The 19,721-nt window shown below is 40.2% G+C and overlaps 1 protein-coding gene across 2 annotated transcripts; it reads left to right on the top strand.

The window, feature by feature from the left end:
• The first annotated feature begins 172 nt into the window (after positions 1 to 172).
• Positions 173 to 2,037, top strand: LOC122427312 (cornifin-like). 2 transcript variants are annotated; one of them, XM_043446693.1, is made up of 2 exons: positions 173 to 275; positions 1,321 to 2,037. In XM_043446693.1, the coding sequence occupies exon 2, from the start codon at positions 1,340 to 1,342 to the stop codon at positions 1,727 to 1,729; it is 390 nt and encodes a 129-aa protein (XP_043302628.1). In that variant the 5' UTR covers positions 173 to 275; positions 1,321 to 1,339; the 3' UTR covers positions 1,730 to 2,037. The 2 variants fall into 2 exon arrangements, with proteins under 2 accessions (XP_043302628.1, XP_043302638.1); XM_043446703.1 differs by lacking the exon at positions 173 to 275 and having other exon boundaries at positions 1,284 to 1,495; positions 1,544 to 2,037.
• The last annotated feature ends 17,684 nt before the right edge of the window (positions 2,038 to 19,721 follow it).

The following is a 19,721-nucleotide window of genomic DNA, read 5'->3' as shown; positions in this document are numbered from 1 at the left end:
AGGGGCAATTGGAATTAGGCCCAGGTGACATCATTGTCATACAGCCAGTGCCAAAGAATATCAAGTGGGTGGTTTTCATCACAAAAGCTGAGCCAACTGATAATTGAGGGGAGTCAGGTGACTCATGTTTGACAGGTAAGGAATGAAAACAGAGGGGCCCCCGATGATTGTATTTCCTTGAGGCAGGGCTCATTCATTGTATAAAAAGCCAGCTGGCCCGTTGACTTCACAACAGACTAGAACAACCAGACAACCTGTTCTTCTCTGTGTACCAGGTGAGTCTCTGATTAGAACCCATTTGAAATTTTTATTTTATCATTGTTGGAAAATGGACAGAGGTAAACATGTATAAGAGGGCTGAAGAGAGAATACTGGGGTATCTTTATTTTAAATGAAACATAGTTTGGGTTTGAAAGGACATTAGAGCTGGCGAAGGTAGCCCCTTCAGTGGACAGCTATGGAACTGGGGGTCAAAAAGGAGGACAATCTTTGTAAGTTCTCAAGATAAATTAGCGGTCATGTTATCACTAGAACTCAGGACACACTAAGCAACACCATGATTCTCTGTTTATGATAACTTATTATACAAATTCTAATTCATAAGATGGACCTCTACTGAATATTTATTATATTTAAGGCACAGTGCTAGGCACTGTGGAGGGGATCAAATGGTCACAGAACTCACTCAGCAAACTTACAACCTAGCAGGGAAGATAATGCATGTACACACGTGTAGATGAAATCTAAAGTAGATAGTGACTGGTATCAGAGAGGGGTCAGGGAAAGGCAGTGGCAGTTTGAGAGAGCTCAAGAAGAGCTCCTGGTGATGACACATGATGTGAGCTATAATGGAGGAGCATTTGGATCCATAGAGATTGGAAGGGAAGCATTTCAGAGAGGACTGTGTACACAAAGGCCAGAGAAAAGTCGGAGGAGCTCAGACTCTATAGACTCAAACAGTAAGTCACAAGGTGTTCTGTGTGATGCTAGAGGTGTGTACAGTGCGGTTCTTTCTACAACATCACTTTCTAAATGACTTAATATGTGGTCTTGGGTGTTTATCAATTAGGGATGTGACATGTCTGAGGAAGAAAGGGAGCCGAGGAATGAATCTCCCTGAAATGGCACAGAAATGAGTTGCCTTTGAGCTCCTCCTCTTGAAAAAACTCAGAAATTATCAAAGCATGTTTTAACTATCAAATTTAGCTAGGAGGAACAGAGACTGTCTCCTCTAAAGGGGCATGAAATAAAACTATTTGGCATTTAACTTGATTTCTTCTCTGTTTAATCAAATCATTGAGTCAGCTTTTCTGTCTCTAGGTTCAGCCTCCTTTGAAGTATGAGTTCCCATCAGCAGAAACAGCCCTGCATCCCACCTCCACAGCTTCAGCAGCATCAGGTGAAACAGCCCTGCCAGCCTCCTCCCCAGGAACCATGCATCCCTCAAACCAAGGAGCCATGCCACACCAAGGTTCCTGAGCCCTGCCATCCCAAGGTTCCGGAGCCCTGCCACCCCAAGGTTCCAGAGCCCTGCCATCCCAAGGTTCCAGAGCCCTGCCACCCCAAGGTTCCGGAGCCCTGCCACCCCAAGGTTCCGGAGCCCTGCCACCCCAAGGTTCCGGAGCCCTGCCATCCCAAGGTTCCGGAGCCCTGCCATCCCAAGGTTCCAGAGCCCTGTCCTTCACCAGTCGTCCCAGGGCCAGCTCAGCAGAAGACCAAGCAGAAGTAATGTGGTCCACAGCCATGCACTTGAGGAACTGACCACCAGCGGCTGAATCTCCTCTCCCATCTGCTTCTGTTGCCCCACTTGCATTAGTGTGCTGTCACCCTGAATCATTACCCCTCCTTCTTTGTACCCTGTAAAAAGCTTCGCTCACATTCAGTCTGGAGGGTTCCTGAGCTTCTGAATCAGGTTGTAAGGTTCACTGGCTGAGCTAGTCTTCCGGCTGCTCAGGGCTCATCTGAAGAAAGATGTTGGGGTTGGGGGAATTGAGTGAATCTTCCCTGCTCTGCCCCCATTAAATATGTTTAACTCAACAGCTGACTGTATGTGTCATTGGCTGACAGTTTCCTTCAAGGTTCTTTCACGTGAAGCAGAAACTGCCCACAGCAAGGGCTGGTTGTGAGAGCTGCAGTCAGAAAAGATCTAGACATCAGGAACATGTGTGTGTGTGAGTATACTCACAAGCACTGCTAGGCTGGCATTGGGAGAGCAGGCAAGACCACCAGAGTCTGTTACTTTGGACAGCCTGAGTTAGAGCAGGACTTTCTTCTTGAAAGAGTAAATTATTCATATCTAAGTGTAGATAGTGTCTGCTTCATGCCATCTCTGACTCTACCCACAGTGCCTTTATTTTGTTGTCATTTCTTTATTATTATTCCTGTTCCAACATGATTATCTATTCTTCACTCATTCTCCCTGCCTGATGGACCCCACACATGGAGCCAAGCTCTTAAACACACTCACAGACACAAACACACACACACACCTTCATCCACGCATACCTGCCCACACAATCACATACAAACACACACACAGAGATCCCCCAAATTGCAAAATACACACACACACATCTTCACCCACACATATCTGCCCACACAGTCACACACAGACACACACACACAGATCCCCCAAATTACAAAATACACACACACACACACACACAATGATTTAATCAACTTGCTCTTTTTTTTGTTGTTCTTTCACTGGACCCCCAGTATGAAGACCCCAATATGTAACAGCAAGAAGGAGAGTAGCACCCACAGTGTGTGCCCTAGGAGGAACCTGAAAGGGGTGATCTTCACTGCTATCTCATAGGAACATACATTCACACAAATACACACTGACATAAAGACACACATGCCTTCCCTCTCTCTCCACACACACACAGGGTGCTTCTCAGAGTAGAACGTAGGAGCAAATGCAGCAAATAAAAATGGAAAAGAAAAGTTTAGGCAAGTTTAAGAAGGAAAAGAGGAGGAGGAGCCAAGATGGCGGAGGAGTAGGATGGGGAGACCACTTTCCTACAAATTCATCAAAAGAATAACTGAACGCAGAGCAAACTTCGCAAAACAACTTCTGATTGCTAGCTGAGGTCATCGGGCACCCAGAAAAGCAGCCCACTGTCTTCAAAAGGAGTGCTGTATAGTTGGAGAAGTCCTGAGACTACAGGAAGAATAAAACTGAAATCCAGAGGCAGGAGATTTAAGCCCAAATCCTGAGAACACCAGAAAACTCCTGACTACATGGAACTTTAAGTAATAAGTGACCGTCCAAAAGCCTCCATACCTACACTGAAACCAACCACCACCCAAGAGCCAATAAGTTTTAGAGCAAGACATACCACGCAAATTCTCCAGCAACACAGGAACGTAGCCCTGAATGTCAACATACAGGCTGCCCAAGGTCACACCTAACACATAGACCCATCTCAAAACTCATTACTGGGCACTCCATTGCTCTCCAAAGAGAAGAAATCAAGTTCCACCAGGACACCAACGCAAGCTTCCTTAACCAGGAAACCTTGACAAGCCAATTGTCTAACCCCACCCACTGGGTAAAACCTCCACAATAAAAAGGAACCACAGACCTCCGGAATACAGAAAGCCCACTCCAGACACAGCAATCTAAACAAGATGAAAAGGCAAAGAAATACCCAACAGGTAAAGGAACATGAAAAATGCCCACCAAGTCAAACAAAAGAGGAGATAGGGAATCTACCTGAAAAAGAATTTAGAATAATGATAATAAAAATGATCCAAAATCTTGAAAACAAAATGGAGTTACAGATAAATAGCCTGGAGACAAAGATTGAAAAGATGCAAGAAATGTCTAATAAAGACCTAGAAGAAATAAAAAAGAGTCAATTAAAAATGAATAATGCAATGAATGAGATCAAAAACACTCTGGAAGGAACCAAGAGTAGAATAACAGAGGCAGAAGATAGGATAAGTGAGGTAGAAGATAAAATGGTGGAAATAAATGAAACAGAGAGGAAAAAAGAAAAAAGGATCAAAAGAAATGAGGACAACCTCAGGGACCTCTGGGACAATGTGAAACACCCCAACATTCAAATCATAGGAGTCCCAGAAGAAGAAGACAAAAAGAAAGGCCATGAGAAAATACTCGAGGAGATAATAGCTGAAAACTTCCCTAAAATGGGGAAGGAAATAGCCACCCAAGTCCAAAAAACCCAGAGAGTCCCAAACAGGATAAACCCAAGGCGAAACACCCCAAGACACATATTAATCAAATTAACAAAGATCAAACACAAAGAACAAATATTAAAAGCAGCAAGGGAGAAACAACAAATAACACACAAAGGGATTCCCATAAGGATAACAGCTGATCTATCAATAGAAACCCTCCAGGCCAGAAGGGAATGGCAGGACATACTGAAAGTAATGAAAGAGAATAACCTACAACCTAGATTACTGTACCCAGCAAGGATCTCATTCAGATATGAAGGAGAATTCAAAAGATTTACAGATAAGCAAAAGCTGAGAGAATTCAGCACCACCAAACCAGCTCTTCAACAAATGCTAAAGGATCTTCTCTAGACAGGAAATGCAAAAAGGTTGTATAAACATGAACCCAAAACAACAAAGTAAATGGCAACGGGATCACACCTATCAATAATTACCTTAAATGTAAATGGGTTGAATGCCCCAACCAAAAGACAAAGATTGGCTGAATGGATACAAAAACAAGACCCCTATATATGCTGTCTACAAGAGACCCACCTCAAAACAAGAGACACATACAGACTAAAAGTGAAGGGCTGGAAAAAAACATTTCACGCAAACGGAGACCAAAAGAAAGCAGGAGTCGCAATACTCATATCAGATAAAATAGACTTTCAAATAAAGGATGTGAAAAAAGACAAAGAAGGACACTACCTAATGATCAAAGGATCAATGCAAGAAGAAGATATAACAATTATAAATATATATGCACCCAACATAGGAGCACCGCAATATGTATGGCAAACGCAAACGAGTATGAAAGAGGAAATTAATAGTAACACAATAACAGTGGGAGACTTTAATACCCCACTCACAACTATGGATAGATCAACTAAACAGAAAATTAACAAGGAAACACAAACCTTAAATGACACAATGGACCAGCTAGACCTAATTGATATCTATAGGACATTTCACCCCAAAACAATCAGCTTCACCTTTTTCTCAAGTGCACACAGAACCTTCTCCAGAATAGATCACATCCTGGGCCATAAATCTAGTCTTGGAAAATTCAAAAAAATTTAAATCATTCCAGTTATCTTTTCTGACCACAGTGCAGTAAGATTAGATCTCAATTACAGGAAAAAAATTGTTAAAAATTCAAACATATGGAGGCTAAATAACACGCTTCTGAATAACCAACAAATCATAGAAGAAATCAAAAAAGAAATCCAAATATGTATAGAAATGAAAGAAAATGAAAACACAGCAACCCAAAACCTATGGGACACTGTAAAAGCAGTGCTAAGGGGAAGGTTCATAGCATTACAGGCTTACATCAAGAAACAAGAAAAAAGCCAAATAAATAACCTAACTCTACACCTAAAGCAATTAGAGAAGGAAGAAATGAAGAACCCCAGGGTTAGCAGAAGGAAAGAAATCTTAAAAATCAGGGCAGAAATAAATGCAAAAGAAACTAAAGAGACCATAGCAAAAATCAACAAAGCTAAAAGCTGGTTTTTTGAAAAAATAAGTAAAATTGACAAACCATTACCAAGACTCATTAAGAAACAAAGAGAGAAGAACCAAATTAACAAAATTAGAAATGAAAATGGAGAGATCACAACAGACAACACTGAAATACAAAGGATCATAAGAGACTACTACCAGCAGCTCTATGCCAATAAAATGGACAACTTGGATGAAATGGACAAATTCTTAGAAAAGTATAACTTTCCAAAACTGAACCAGGAAGATATAGAAGATCTTAACAGACCCATCACAAGCAAGGAAATCGAAACTGTAATCAAAAATCTATCAGCAAACCAAAGCCCAGGACCAGATGGCTTCACAGCTGAGTTCTACCAAAAATTTAGAGAAGAGCTAACACCTATCTTACTCAAACTCTTCCAGAAAATTGCAGATGAAGGTAAACTTTCAAACTCATTCTATGAGGCCACCATCACCCTAATTCCAAAACCAGACAAAGATGCCACAAAAAAAGAAAACTACAGGCCAATATCACTGATGAACATAGATGCAAAAATCCTTAACGAAATTCTAGCAAACAGAATCCAACAACATATTAAAAAAATCATACACCATGACCAAGTGGGCTTTATCCCAGGAATGCAAGGATTCTTTAATATCTGCAAATCAATCAATGTAATACACCACATTAACAAATTGAAAGATAAAAACCATATGATTATCTCAATAGATGCAGAGAAAGCCTTTGACAAAATTCAACACTCATTTATGATTAAAACTCTCCAGAAAGCAGGAATAGAAGGAACATACCTCAACATAATAAAAGCTATATATGACAAACCCACAGCAAGCATCACCCTCAATGGTGAAAAATTGAAAGCATTTCCCCTGAAATCAGGAACAAGACAAGGGTGCCCACTCTCACCACTACTATTCAACATAGTGTTGGAAGTTTTGGCCACAGCAATCAGAGCAGAAAAAGAAGTAAAAGGAATCCAGATAGGAAAAGAAGAAGTGAAACTCTCACTGTTTGCAGATGACATGATCCTCTATATAGAAAACCCTAAAGACTCTACCAGAAAATTACTAGAACTAATCAATGAATATAGTAAAGTTGCAGGATATAAAATTAACACACAGAAATCCCTTGCATTCCTATATACTAACAATGAAAAAACAGAAAGAGAAATTAAGGAAACAATACCATTCACCATTGCAACAAAAAGAATAAAATACTTAGGAGTATATCTACCTAAAGAAACAAAAGACCTATACATTGAAAACTATAAAACACTGATGAAAGAAATCAAAGAGGACACAAACAGATGGAGAAACATACCGTGTTCATGGATTGGAAGAATCAATATTGTCAAAATGACTATTCTACCCAAAGCAATCTATAGATTCAATGCAATCCCTATCAAGCTACCAACGGTATTTTTCACAGAACTAGAACAAATAATTTCACAATTTGTATGGAAATACAAAAAACCTCGAATAGCCAAAGTAATCTTGAGAAAGAAGAATGGAACTGGAGGAATCAACCTGCCTGACTTCAGACTCTACTACAAAGCCACAGTCATCAAGACAGTATGGTACTGGCACAAAGACAGAAATATAGATCAATGGAACAGAATAGAAAGCCCAGAGATAAATCCACGAACCTATGGACACCTTATCTTTGACAAAGGAGGCAAGGATATACAATGGAAAAAAGACAACCTCTTTAACAAGTGGTGCTGGGAAAACTGGTCAACCACTTGTAAAAGAATGAAACTAGAACACTTTCTAACACCATACACAAAAATAAACTCAAAATGGATTAAAGATCTAAATGTAAGACCAGAAACTATAAAACTCCTAGAGGAGAACATAGGCAAAACACTCTCCGACATAAATCACAGCAAGATCCTCTATGACCCACCTCCCAGAATATTGGAAATAAAAGCAAAACTAAACAAATGGGACCTAATGAAACTTAAAAGCTTTTGCACAACAAAGGAAATGATAAGCAAGGTGAAAAGACAGCCCTCAGATTGGGAGAAAATAATAGCAAACGAAGCAACAGACAAAGGATTAATCTCAAAAATATACAAGCAACTCCTGCAGCTCAATTCCAGAAAAATAAATGACCCAATCAAAAAATGGGCCAAAGAACTAAACAGACATTTCTCCAAAGAAGACATACAGATGGCTAACAAACACATGAAAAGATGCTCAACATCACTCATTATCAGAGAAATGCAAATCAAAACCACAATGAGGTACCATTACATGTCAGTCAGAATGGCTGCTATCCAAAAGTCTACAAGCAATAAATGCTGGAGAGGGTGTGGAGAAAAGGGAACCCTCTTACACTGTTGGTGGGAATGCAAACTAGTACAGCCACTATGGAAAACAGTGTGGAGATTTCTTAAAAAACTGGAAATAGAACTGCCATATGACCCAGCAATCCCACTTCTGGGCATACACACTGAGGAAACCAGATCTGAAAGAGACACGTGCACCCCAATGTTCATCGCAGCACTGTTTATAATAGCCAGGACATGGAAGCAACCTAGATGCCCATCAGCAGATGAATGGATAAGGAAGCTGTGGTACATATACACCATGGAATATTAATCAGCCATTAAAAAGAATTCATTTGAATCAGTTCTAATGAGATGGATGAAACTGGAGCCCCTTATACAGAGTGAAGTAAGCCAGAAAGATAAAGACCAACACAGTATACTAACATATATATATGGAATTTAGAAAGATGGTAATGATAACCCTATATGCAAAACAGAAAAAGAGACACAGATGTACAGAACAGACCTTTGAACTCTGTGGGAGAAGGTGAGGGTGGGATGTTTTGAAAGAACAGCATGTATACTATCTATGGTGAAACAGATCACCAGCCCAGGTGGGATGCATGAGACAAGTGCTCGGGCCTGGTGCACTGGGAAGACCCAGAGGAATCGGGTGGAGAGGGAGGTGGGAGGGGGGATCGGGATGGGAAATATGTGTAACTCTAAGGCTGATTTATATCAATGTATGACAAAACCCACTGAAATGTTGTGAAGTAATTAGCCTCCAACTAATAAAAAAAAAATAAATTAATTAATTTAAAAAAAAAAAAAGAAGGAAAAGAGGTAAATCATATGAGACCAAAATTAAGATAAAGTTAAGGGAGAGCAGATAATAAGATACAAAAGGCAACCTAGGTATCCATTGACCGATGAGTGGATAGAGATGATGTGGTATATACATACACAATGGAATATTACCAAACCATAATAAAGAAGGGAATCTTGCCATTTGCAGCAAAATGTATGGGCACAGAGGGTATTATGCTAAGTGAGATAAGTCACATAGAGAAAGACAAATACTGTATGATTTCACTTATATGTGGAGTCTTTAAAAAACAAATACCAAAAAACAGAAACAGATTCAAAGATACAGAGAATGAACAGAAGGTCACCGAAGTGGAGGGTTTGAGGTAATGGGCTTCTCTTGTGCCTCAGTTGGTAAAGAATCCACCTGCAATGTGGGAGACCTGCATTTGATCCCTGGGATGGGAAGATCCCCTGAAGAAGGGAATGGCTACCCACTTCAGTATTCTGGCCTGGAGAATTCCAGGACTGTATAGTCCATGGGGTTGCAAAGAGTCGGACATGACTGAGCAACTTTCACTTTCACTTTGCAGTAATGGGCCAAATAAATGAAGGGAATTAACAGATAAAAAGTTCCAGTTATAAGGTAAATGTCACAGGGATATAATGAACAGCAAATACTGTCAATAATATTGCAATACTTAATGGTGACAGATGATTACTAGACTTATTGTGGTGATCAATTAATGTATATATAAAGGTGAATCTTTGACCACCTGATGAGAAGAATTGACTCATTTGAAAATACCCTGATGCTGGGAAATACTGAAGGCCAGAGAGAAGGGGACAACAGAGGATGAGATAGTTGGATTGCATCACTGGACATGAGTTTGAGTAAACTCCGGGAGTTGGTGATGGACAGGGAGGTCTGGCATGCTGCGGTCCATGGGGTTGCAAAGAGTCGACACGACTGAGCGACTGAACTGAACTGAACTGAAAAGTTAAATCACTAAGTTGTACACCTGAAAGTAATACATTCTTTGTCAACTACACGTCAATAAAAAAATAAAAGAAGCCAACTGACAAAAAAAAATTTTAAACCTTTTCTACACCATAAATTGAAATTACATTTATTTACAACACTTCTTTAGCATGTTTCAAAAAAGTAAAGCTGTCCAAGATATTGATGAGCTAGAGGCAAGATTTTTTCAGAAACTTCCTAAAGCCCTGCAGCTGTTTCCAGAACCACAGCCCCAAAAGAGAAGAAAGGGGGTACAGTTAGATCTTGTGTGTGTGATCCCACATAAACCCCCAATGCAATACTGAATCTTTTTGGGAAAGCCCTCCACTCTATCCACCCCATTCACTACCAAGGACTACAGTCTTGCCCACTGACTTTGAAGCTATGGCCACCAAAGATTAAATGAGGTTATCAGGCCGAGGTGGAGCTCTCCCCATCTCAGCTACTCCTCTTCTTTCAGCCCCTTTCCTCTCCAGGAAGTAGAATCTCAAGTCACCCAGCCAGAACTAGAGGGCAGGGCACTGCTTGTACATGAGAAATCTGAAACACAAACTATGCACAGGTTGGTGAACTGCAGGTTCACAGCTTGGTTACAGATCTCATCTGTGCAGATAAAGAAATGTATGCTTGGTTCTCTTCATGGGTATGTCTTGGTTTCCTCACCTTCACACTCTTTCTGTCCTAGGAGCACCGTGAGTCTTCCTGTGTCCTGAAGGAAAAAGAAGACAATTTGGTTTAGATGAAGACTGTTCTATAAGGGAGCTCCCACAGGACAACAGTCTGTTTCCTCCTGTCTCTGACTCAGAAGAAATCCAGTGGCTTCCAGCATCTCCCTACATAGTGCACTCAATTCTCTTCAATATTGGTCATCCTGTTCTACTGTCTCTGACTTCTGTCTCTTTTCTGTTGTGTTCAACATTCTGCCCCCAATCTCGGCCGCCCCCTCACCAACTACCTGCTAAATTATGGGAGTCTATGTGATGTCTGCTGAAATGCAGAGTGGGCTATACCTTCCCCAGACAATGCTGTGGATTTGACAATGCTCTTTTTTGTTTTAAATTTATTTTAAATTAGAGGATAATTGCTTTACAATGTTGTGCTGGTTTCTCCGTACAACAACATGAATCAGCCTTAAGTATTCATATGCCCCACCCTCTTGAAACTTACCCCCTCCCCATTCTACCCCTGTGGAATGTCACAGAGCACCAGCTTGAGCTCCCTGTATTATACAACAACTTCCCATTGGCTATCTAGTTGACATACAGTAATGCATGTTTCAAGGCTACTTTCTCAATTCTTCCCACCCTCTCCTTCCCCTGCTGTGTCCAAAAGTTCATTCTGTACATCTGCATCTCTATTCCTGCCATGCAAATAGGTTCATCAGTACCATTTTTCTAGATTGCATATATATGTGTTAATATACAATATTTGTTTTTCTCTTTCTGACTTACTTCATTCACTCTGTACAACAGGATCTAGGTTCATCCACTTCAGTTCAACTGACTCAGATTTGTTCCTTTTATGACTGAGTAATACTCCATTTATATACATACCAAATTTCTTTACCTATTTGCCTCTCAGTGGACATCTAGGTTGCTTCCATGTCCTGGCTATTGTAAATAGTGCTGCAATGAACATTGGAGTAAATGTGTCTTTTTCAATTATGGTTTTCTTAGGGTATACACACAGTAGTGAGACTGCTGGGTCATATGGCAGTTTTATTCCTAGTCTTCTTTTTTTTTTAAAAGGAATCTCCATACTGACAAGGGATTAACCTCCAAAGTATACAATAAGCTCATTCAACTCAATATCAGAAAAACAATCAGAAAATGAGCAAAAGACCTAAACAGATATCTCTCCAAAGACATACAGATGGCCAATAAACACATGAAAAGATGCTCAACATCTCTTGTTATTGGAGAAAAGCAAATAAAACTACAATGAAATATCACCTCATATTCTTCAGAATGATGCTGCTGCTAAGTCGCTTCAGTCGTGTCCGACTCTGTGTGACCCCATAGATGGCAGCCCACCTAGTCATCATAAAAAAATCTACAAACAGTAAATGCTGGCAAGGATGTGGAGAAAAGGGAACCCTTTTGTTGGTGAGAATGTAAATTGATACAGCCACTATGGAGAGAGGAAGATTCTGAACCCCACTCTTGTAACACTGAGTTGGCACTGTCATTCAAACTGCCAGGTGATACAGGGTGCCCATTTTAGCAGCATGGCTGCCCAGTTGTTCTAGGAATTTCAGGGGGCTTGTGTATTAGTTGGGAGATAACGTCCCGCTGCTCCACTCCTCTGTTACTGGGATTGAGTGGTTGCTAAGGAGCTTCAGTCATGTCCAGCTGTTTGTGACACTATGGACTGTAGCCTGCCAGGCTCTTCTGTCCATGAGATTTTCCAGGCAAGAATACAGGGGTGGGTTGCCATGCTCTCCTCCAGGGGATCTTCCTGACCCAGAGATCAAAACTGCATCTCTTGCATCTCCTGCATTGGCAGGCAGGTTGTTTACCACTAATGTCGCCTGGGAAGCCCATGACTAGGACTACTTGATCCTATAAATAACTATTTATCATAATTGCCACTCTTTTAAAGTTTTAATTTCAATCCATATTAGAGGATCACATGAGTTAGAATTCTTGATATTCATGTCTTTTTTTCCAAGAAAACATATGACAGAGGTGATGATCTTTTGGAACAGTATCTGCTTCATTTTCTAAAGCACTTTGGTTTCACGGTACATAATAATGACAATTTCTTCTTAACACCATTTAGAAGTTGAATCCTGGGTTATTTATTGCTTTCAACCAACATTTGCTGTTTCACAAAAGGAGAATTTTCTTTGAATGATGATGTAAGAATGGAGAATCTTTGTAAGACAGGGAAAATTGCTGAAAGGAAAAAAAATGTAAAAGAAGAAGAAATAAAAAGCTATTTATTATAAGTATAAATTTAGGTGATCAAAGTATGTCTTCACACTTAAGACAGAGGATTTTACCAACTCATTATATGAGCATGTGTTCTCTTGTCTCTACTAACACCTTCACTTATTTCCTCAAACTTTCCTAAGTTTGAATAAAAGTAAACATAGCGCATCCTTTTTTGCTACCATCTGTAATTGTACTATGTGTTCTGAGCTGTGTCCCCTCTAGGGCTAGAAACATAGAACCCAAAGTCATGCCTGTGACTAAATTGCACAGAACTATACACACACACACACACACACACACACAAAACACACACAAATGAATGCACACAGGACTGGTGAAATCTTAATAAGCTCAATATATTGTACCAATATTGATTTTGATGTTGTGCTAAAATTACATGTGATGTTAACATCGGGGAGATGGGGGCAAAGATGTGTATTTCCCTGCACCTTCTTGTGAATCTATAGTTACTGCAAAATTAAAAGTTAAAAAATACGTATAGAACACAGTGAATGCAGAAACTGATGTGAAAATCTAATCATTAAAGAAATCTTCAAAAATGGAAAAAAATCAATTGCAAATTATTAAGGAGGTATTAAATGTGAAATTGATATAAAACTTCAATATAAAGTCTTTTCAAACATTTTTTTAAAAAATCATTGGTCTATCTTATACCTTTACCTATCATTTATACATGATTTTTTGCATCAAAAATTGGTCATATTGAAAATATTGGTTCATTGATTTACGCAGGTCTTATAAATGTTAGCATATTTCATCATATGTTATAGAAATCACATTCATTAATAATCACCACTATATCATGAGAAAAGGCATGAAGTGTTGGAACCTGTAAAGCTCATAGTGCAATCAAGCAGCCAAGACAGCATAACTTTCAAAATTATAATTTTACTAAAAGTTCACATTTAATCATTGGCAATAAATACTATTGCCAATAAATACTATTGTTGTTTAACAAGTGGCAACAAACCTAGCATCTGAAAATAATGCATATTTGTTGTCTCATAGCTACCAGGGATTAGGAGACTAAGGCACAGTTTAGCTGGGTCCTCTGCTCAGGGTCTCATAGACTGTGATCCAGATGTCCACCAGGCTGTAGCTAACGTCCAAGCTCATTCAGCTTGTTGACGACATTCATTTCCTGTGGTTCCAGCTTTTTGCTGGCTGTCCAGTGGAATCCTCTCTCAGTTCCTAGAATCCACCTACAATTCCTGAGCGACTCCACTTTCCTTTTTGGGCTTCCCTGGTGGCTCAGAGGTTAAAGTGTCTGCCTGCAATGCGGGAGACCTGGGTTCGATCCCTGGGTTGGGACGATCCCCTGGAGAAGTAAATGGCAACCCACTCCAGTATTCTTGCCTGGAGAATCCCATGGACGGAGGAGCCTGTGGGCTACATTAGTCCATGGGGTGGCAAAGAGTCAGACACGACTGATCGACTACAATTCCTAGGGCTCCAAAATTCCATGCCAAGTGAATTTCTCCAACATGGGCACATGGGCTCTTGCTTTGTCAAGGCTGAAAGGGGAGTGTCTAGCTCTTGTCTGCTAGTCAGTCATACACATAACAAAATCACAGGAATGGTAATACCATATCCCTTTCTGTAATCCGTAGGTCAGAAACAGGTAACATCACAGGTCCACGTTCAAGGGGAGGGGATTACACGAAGTATAAATGCCAGGAAGGGAACTGTTGGGAGCAGTACCTTAGGGTCTGATTGCCACAGATACTGTGAGCTGCTTTCCTTAAAATGGCAGGCTCATTTAATTCTTTGTTGAAGAAATGTCTGCTGAATACCCATCTGATTAACCACAGTTTGGCTATCAGTTATTCTTTCGAGTAAAAATAAAGCTTATGCTTCATGAAGAACAGCTAGTTCAGATCAAAATTCAGTGGCCCAAAGGTTTTTTCTTTAGATAATTACCATGCTTTGAAAGGCAGGAGAAATGACATGTATATTACCCATTTTGTCACATGGAATTTCCAAATAAAGCATATACTGAAGAGTGGAGATGTATTTAAAGGACATTCTTAACTGGAACTGGCACTGCTCTCTCCAAGTGGATCATAGGTGAAGAATGCAATATTGCTCCTTTTTAGAGAAGGCAAGTCAGAAGATAAGAGTGAGTAATTTTCACAAAGAATAAGGAATCCCTCGCCTCTGATGCTCTTGGTTCTGAGACCCAGAACTTTTTTGAGGCTGCCTTCCCTATTTAAAGATATTTTTGTTTTTGTTGACCCCTCTGTAGATAACAGATTTCTGCTTTAAAAAAAAAAAAAACAACTTTACACATAAGGAACTAATTTTCCAATTTCTGTAAGAATTGGGCATACAAATGGATAGTAGGCTGAGCTTTTTTTTCTTTTAATAATTAGATCTTATTTCTCAAATCCTTCAGAAGGTATTTAGCCCTCCTTCAACCTGACCCTTCTTCAGCATATGACAGCCCTGAGAGGCTACTTTTATTGAGATGGTAATTTGTGAGGTTTTGGGGTTTTTTTTAATTAATTAATTTATTTTAATTGTGAGGTTTTAAATCTTCCCCATCTCATGGCTTTGTAAGCTGCCTTGCCTCAGGGGCCAATGCGGCTGGGCCAAGAAAGGAGTTGCCTTATTTTTGCAAATCTAGTCACATTATGGATAGGATGCTAGACCAGAAATTCTCAAAGTATGACCTGCAGGTCCCTTGTTGGGGTGAGGGGGAGGGGAAGTCCCTGAGATTTTATCAGAGAGTCAAGACATTGTAAAATAATAAAACTTTTTACTAAGCTATATTGCATAAATGATTCAATATAAATGAAGGCAAAAAGTACAATTCCTGATACTTTAGCAAAAATCAAGGCAGTGGCACCAAGCAGTGCTAGTAAATAAGTTATGAAGTTATTTCATCCATATCTGATTTACAAATCTTACAGAGTAAGCAGTAAGCTGCTGCTGCTGCTGCTGCTAAGCCACTTCGGTCATGTCCAACTCTTAGTGACCACATGGACTGCAGCCTACCAGGCTTCTCCATCCATGGGATTTTCCAGGCAAGAGTACTGGAGTGGGGTGCCATTGCCTTCTCCGAAGCAGTAAGAGAAACATTCAAATGATTGATATAGTCCACTAAGTCATCGCCTGCTATTCAGGATCTATTAAGCTCTGAAATGTGAAATCTTGTAGACATAGCATCTCATAAAGGATGTGTTATCATCTTTATGGGGCAATAATTTGCTAAGTGGAATCCTGCCAGGTGGTGGTGACCAAGTTAGCTAGGAACAGTAGCAGGATGCTGATGATAACAAAGATAGTGATCTTAGAACACCAAAGCGTGTTCCTGGAGCGCCAGAGCCAACACCTGACTCACTGAGGCAGCTCTCATGCCCAGAATTCCCTGTCCAGCCCCTAAACCTGAGGCTGCCAGTGCTCTTTCTCCCTTTCATATTGGGATATTAGGTTGCACTGCCTCTACTGGGCCAATCAGAGGGCTAAAATCCCACAAAAATGAATCAGGAACAGAATCTGTGTGTAGAGAAGCAGTCATAAATATGCCAGTGTAGGGAATGCACCAGAGTTCTAATTGCTCAGATATGGGTATGTTTCTGTCTTACCACGCTTCTTTTCCATATTCTGGGTCACAAAGGCTTACATTTAAATTTAAATAGCCAGGTATGACTAGTGGCTACTGTATTGAACAGCCTAGTTCCAGAGCCAGTTCTAGGGCCTCTAAAATGGTGCTTTAGGTCAATTTCAAGTTTCCTACACTGATCCATCACATGATTTCTCTGACCTAGGCACTGATTTCCATCATGGGGCAGTCTTCTCTCTCTTTTTGCATCTCAGATGGAACGTGTGTTTCGTAACATGTCCCAGCCTGAATCCCCACAGAAGAGAATCTACAACAAAGTGCAACTAATTTCTTCTTTGAGAATGTAATCCTACAGAGGAGGAAGAAGGGATTAAGGAAGAGTGAAACTAGGCCAAAGAAAACACAAATCTGTTACAAAGAATGTGTAACAAAGTAGACAACCATCAGGGGCATTTCCCTGATAATTTTTTTTGATTTGCATTTATCTGATAGTTAATTATGTTAAGCATCTTTTACATATCTGTTGACCATTTGTATGTCTTCATCAGAGAAATGTCTGTTCAAGTCCTTTGCTTATTTTTTAAATTAGGTTATTTGTTTTTCTACTGAATTGTAAGAGTTCCTTATAAATTTTGGAAATTAATCACCTATGAGATATATGGTTTCCATTCTGTAGGCTGCCTTTTCACTCTGTTGATCCTTCACTGTATAGAAGTTTTTAAATTTGGTGTAGTTTCTCGTGACTATCTTTGCTTTTGTTGCCTGTGCGTTTGGCTTCAAATCCATGAAATCATTGTCAATACCAGTGTATTCCCCTATGTTTTCTTGTGAGTAGTGGAAGGTAGGAGTCCAAAATCCAAATTTTTATTTATTTATTTATTTTGGCATGTGGATAGCCATTTTTCCCAACACCATTTGTGGAAGAGGCTATTCTTCCCGTATTATGTGTCCTTAGCACCCTTGTCAAAGATTGGTTGGCTGTATAAATGTGAATTTATTTCTGGGCTTTCTATTCTATTTCATTGGTCTATAAGTCTTTATAGAAGTACAATACTGTCTTAATTATTGTTGCTTTGTAATACATTTTGAAATTGGAAAGTGTGTTGCCTCCAGCCTTTTTTTTTTTTTCCCCCTCAAGATCATTTTTGGCAATTCTGGCTCTTTTGTGGTTCCAAATGGATATTATTAAAAGAATAAAGGGTAAGTGTTGAGGTTAAGGAGAAATTAGAATCCTTACACATCATTGGTGGGAATGTAAAATAAACAGCTGTGGAAAAAATATACAGATACCTCAGAAAAACAAAAATAGAGCTACCATATGATCTGACTTCACATTTGTGGGAATATATCCAAAAGAATTTAATCAAATTTTCTGTTGATGGTCAGGGCTGTATGTTCCCCCCCTATTGTTTGACCTGAGACCAAACTATGGTGGAGGTAATGAAGATAATGGCAACCTCCTTCAAAAGTTCCCATACACACACTGTTGCACTCAGTGCCCCTGACCCTGCAGCAGGCCACCGCCAACCCACGCCTCTGCTGGATACTCCTGGACACTCACAGGCAAGTCTGGGTCAATCTCTTGTATGGTCACTGCTCCTTCCTCATGGGTCCTGATGCACACAAGGTTTTGTTTGTGCCCTCCATGAGTCTCTTTCCCCAGTCATGTGTAAGTTCTGGCAGCTCTGTGTGGGGTTAATGGTGACCTCCTCCAAAAGGGTTTATGCCACACCTAGGTCTGCTGCACCCAGAGCCCTGACCCTGCGCAGACCACTGTGGAGGTGTACCTCCACAAGAGACACTCAAACACTCAAAGGCAGGTTGGACTCAGTCTCTGTAGGGTCTCCTGGTGCACACAGTGTTTTGTTTGAGCCCTCCAAGTGTCTCTAGCAGGTATGGGGTATGACTCTAAATGCAATATTGCCTCTCTTACCATCTTGTTGGGGCTTCTCTTTTGCTCTTGGATGTGGGGTACCTTTTTTGGGGGGAGCCAACATTCTCCTGTCAATGGTTACTCAGCAGTGAGTTTTACTTTTGGAGTTCTTTTAGAGTTCTTGCAGGAGAAGAATGAGCACATGATCTTCTACTCTGCCATCTTGTTAAAAATTGGATTAAAGATTTACTGTGCATGGTCCCACCCATCAGAACAGGACCCAGTTTCCCCCACAGTCAGTTTCTCCCATCAGGAAGCTTCCACAAGCCTCTTCCATGAGGGCGGACAGAATGAAAACCACAATCACAGAAAACTAATCAAACTGATCACATGGATCACAGCCTTGTCTAACTCAGTGAAACTATGAGCCATGCTGTATAGGGCTGAAAGGTTGTTGCTGAACGATAAGACGCAGGATTCTTGGCCTCCGGAGGAGAAGAATTCAATCTGGGGCCAGAGACGAGGCTGGATCACTCAGAGCTTTTGTGTAAAGTTTTATTAAAGTATAAAGGAGATAGAGAAAGCTTCTGACATAGGCATCAGAAGGGGGCAAAAGAGTACCCCCCTCCTAGTCTTTAGTTATATGTTATATAGCCACTCACAGTCTGTTAATGAAAAGAAAGGAATGTCGTAAATTTAAAATGGCACCAGATAATTCATCCCTGGCCATAAAACGATTGACTTGAATCTAGTAGAAGGGCAGAATACCAACAAATAGTTTCGTTTACATAGATTAGGGGAACAATACCTGAGTAAGTAAGTTAGGCCGTTTGGTGGAACCAACTTGAAGATAGAGTCTGGGGTACATTAACATAGCTTAAGACAACATTTCCATAAGAAAAAGAAATGTATTGGTTAACTCAAGGTTTGAGAGTAGTTAGCTTTAGGTGAGACCAGGTGTCATGGCAACACAGCATTTTAAGAGAAACCTCCTTTTAAATTTGTATAGAGAAGGAAAAACATATCACTGGTTTGTTTCTTCCTGCCACTTAAGAGAGATAAAAATGTCTGGCACTTGCAGCCTCTTTCTTCCTTTTGGAGACCCCTGGCCTTCCTGCCTGTTACCCTCTTAGGGCCACCAAAGAAGGAAGGGTCATGTGGAGAGTTCAGACAAAATGTGGTCCACTGCAGAAGGGAATGGCAAACCACTTCAGTACTCTTGCCTTGAGAACCCCATGAACAGTATAAAAAGGCAAAAAGATATGATACTGAAAGATGAACTCCCCAGGTTAGTAGGTACCTAATATGCTACTGGAAAAGAGTGGAAAAATAACTCCAGAAAAAATGAAGAGATGAAGCCAAGCAAAAACAATACCCAGTTGTGGACGTGACTGGTGATGGAAGTAAAGTCTAATGCTGTAAAGAACAATATTGCATATGAACCTGGAATGTCAGGTCCATGAATCAAGGTAAATTGAAAGTGGTCAAACAGGAGATGGCAAGAGTGAACATCGACATATTAGGAATCAGTGAA

Source organism: Cervus canadensis, chromosome 2, assembly GCF_019320065.1.
Source record: "Cervus canadensis isolate Bull #8, Minnesota chromosome 2, ASM1932006v1, whole genome shotgun sequence".
Lineage (NCBI taxonomy): Eukaryota > Metazoa > Chordata > Mammalia > Artiodactyla > Cervidae > Cervus > Cervus canadensis.
The sequence above is the reverse complement of the archived record's forward strand: the minus strand, read 5'-3'. Positions and strand labels throughout refer to the sequence as shown.

What these genes read in the sequence shown, in the direction of transcription:
- LOC122427312 (XM_043446693.1), top strand. Translation starts at nt 1,340, where the DNA reads ATGAGTTCCCATCAGCAGAAACAGCCCTGCATCCCACCTCCACAGCTT.